The 3,163-nt window shown below is 36.9% G+C and overlaps 1 protein-coding gene across 1 annotated transcript; it reads right to left on the reverse strand.

Annotated features, from left to right (window-relative positions):
- Nucleotides 1–1,385: 1,385 nt before the first annotated feature.
- Nucleotides 1,386–2,077, reverse strand: LOC104166445 (F-box/WD repeat-containing protein 7-like). The gene is given in 3 exon segments (XM_009706379.1): nt 1,386–1,442; nt 1,588–1,851; nt 1,853–2,077. Coding segments are annotated over 3 exon segments (546 nt in total).
- Between the last annotated feature and the right edge of the window lie 1,086 nt (nt 2,078–3,163).

Genomic DNA, 3,163 nt, shown 5'->3' on the forward strand with positions numbered 1-3,163 from the left:
GAAAACGATGCTCTGCTCGCTCTGTACATAATTTGAGTATGGTTATTTACAAAGCACTTCAAAAAGCTTCCAATTCAGAGACTTAAAAATATATTTTTGAGTGTAAGCATTTCCTACATTAAATATCAAGTCGATACTGGATGCAAGTTGTTATATGATACTCAATAAGTCATGCTAAATCTGGGAAAACCAAAGCATCGTAATAAACAAGAACTTCAGTTGTAAAAAGCCAATTGAATGACATGAAATATGACAGTATTTCAATCCAAATTAGAAAGCATATACTTCAGTACCTTGAACAGTAGAATTATCAATAGAATATTATATGATTTACTAAAAACTCATGTGAAAACATTATGACTTTTCAAAAATCAAAGATGTTAGTTGAGATACTTTAAACACACAAGTGAATTACATACTAAGCACTATCACCAAAATCATATTTCTGCAGTTTCCAGAAGAAAATGTTCATCCTATTTACCTGTTCCAGTGCATCTTCAGGACTGATTCTCCATCTCTATATATTTATGTTTATACTCAAGCACACAGAAAACCCTGTTAACTTATGTTAACTGATTTTTTGTGGTTTGGTTTTGCTTTACATCAGGTTTGGTTTGGGGGTTTGGGGGGGGGCGGTGTTTGGGGTTTTTTTTTAAGTACATTGTAAAAAATTTGAGGGGGTTTTGTCATTTGGGTTTTTGAAAGGTAAGAGGAGGCTAGGTGTTCTATCACCAACTAATGATTAAGAAAAACTGGTACGCAGGCTGCTTTCATTATTCTTTCAGTCTTTCCTGCTGCTGAGAGTTAACAGATTTCTTCCTTCCTGAAGAATTTGGAAAATATGATGAACGACTAACGTACACTGGAGCTAATACTACAAACACTTTTTTTTTAAATCTAAAATGTTAGGAGATGTAAGTAGCAATAAAAATACGAATATTCATTTCCAAATTCTTATTGCAAATCAGAAGTTCTCAACGATCATTGCACACAATTTACAAGGTCCTCACAAGCAGGATACCATACGACATTATGCAATGACTTTGTGGCTGAATGACTGGCTAACACACTTTTTTTAAACTGTATTTTGTCAGTGAACTCACTATAACCTGGCCTGAAGAACTTGATGTTTCTGTAATATTCCACTTTATTTTTTCATTGCAACGTCGTCATCGAAATGAAGCAGATATTCTCAGAGAACACCACAAACGCACAATTGCTTACCTTCCTTCTTGCCTGCTTTGAGAAGGAAAATATCATAAATAATGCCAGGAGGGTCTTATGAAGTGAATGACTTAGCATGTAAAAATACTTATAAAGAAACACCTTGACTTTTGGACATAGTCAGAGATCTATTCCTTAATATATAGGGGTATTTGCTCATGTCAAATGCATACAAGTATTTTGATTATTAACAGTGAAAACAGCATAGTTTTTGTGGACTGCATAAATTCTTCACAATGAGTTCTTTCAGAAGCAAAAAACCTGTATTTTCCTGTAAAACTTTAGTTAAAGTTAAATATGCAAATTATTTTCCAAAATCCAGAGTTAACGAGGATTGAAAACACAAAAAATGCAGTTTCTCACCTTTGTCTTTATGTAGAACGGCGATGACTGGTGAATGGGCAAGTCCATGAGGCTATTGGAATTTGTGACACTGTTACTGTTAGCCTGTTCATCTTCTCTACTGCTGTCATCAGACTGATCAAAATCATCACTCTCCTGGTCCATTTCCTCCTCCTCTTCCACCTCCTCCTCTTGATCACCAGCATGTTCATCATCATCTTCCTCTTGGTTACAAGTGGATTCTTCATCCACTGTAATAAGTCTATTGTTATTTTCTTCTAACTGAATCCTGCTGAGACTCATGCCTGTCATCAAACCCAGGTTCTTCTCCTCCTATCTCCCCATTCCTCCCAATGTGCTGCTCCTCGTGTTGTCGTCTTTGCTGCTGATCCTCCTCTTCTACGACCTGATTCATCTGCTCCTCATCTACTTGGCTTGAGGAAGCATTACCTCGAAGAGATCCACCAGTTCGTCGCCTCTTGCTGCCCACAGAGAGCAGTTCCTGATTCATTTCCAAAAGCCAGCTTGCTACTTCTTGGACCTTGGCTAGGCTATCTGAAGATGCAAATGCTTTCACATTCTAAGGAGAAACAAAAGAAAAAGCATGAAATTACAAAAGTTGCATTTTTTATTAGATAAAGCATTAAAACCTTATTTCATTGTATTACTCCTGACAACTTCAAATTCCAAGAAACAAGGAATAATTTCTAATTGACACACAACTGGAAAAACCCAAACAGACCACAGACAACTTGGTAGCAAGAGATTTATTTCTTCTATCAAACAGTCCGATCGTGATCTCTGTAAGCACCAGATTCTGCAAAATTCAGAACTACTTGCCCTCCTAGAGAATCCACAAGAACCAGTAACATTCATGTCAACAGAAGATCCAAGTGTGTGATATTACTTGCTAAAAACTGGATGAAGATCATTTTCAAATGGCATTGTATCTTCCCCTCTCATTTGATTACAGACTTCATATAATACTTGCAAACGATGAACTGCTTTTGGCCTTATGGCTTAAAAGCAGGTATGTTTCCAGGTCTAATTGAAAGTTTCATTTCTTCTAACTATGATTTTCTTTTAGATAAATGAAAAAGAGAGCACCCATTAAAGAATATAGCCTTATCACTTCCAAGTTTTGGCCACAGAGATGCCCAGTGGTCAGAAGTAGACACCAGATAAACCCCAACTTTGCTCCATGACATTTGTAAAAACATTCAACGTATTGGTGAGGAGAGAAGAAAGTACCAGAAACCATAGCTCTAAGGTAATTTTCATTGTGTTATACCATACAAGCCACAGAAACACGTTTACAGATGATTTTCAAGTCTGGCATCAAGAAGGATTTGTAGATGGGATTCTGCACACTCATCCCCGCTTCCTCACGGAAACATTACTCATATCCCAAAGACATGGTTCTCAAGTTTCCACATATCTACCCGGATGACAGTTGCCCCCAAAGAAAACCTTATAAGCTCAAAAGCTGAAATGTGTGTTCCAAAGAGTGTCCACTAACAATTAGCTCCAATCAGTGAATGAGAAGCTAATACTAAAAGACAATTAAGCTCATCGTGTCCTTGTCTTGGAGTGTGGG

Source organism: Cariama cristata, unplaced genomic scaffold (assembly GCF_000690535.1).
Source record: "Cariama cristata isolate BGI_N322 unplaced genomic scaffold, ASM69053v1 scaffold178, whole genome shotgun sequence".
Lineage (NCBI taxonomy): Eukaryota > Metazoa > Chordata > Aves > Cariamiformes > Cariamidae > Cariama > Cariama cristata.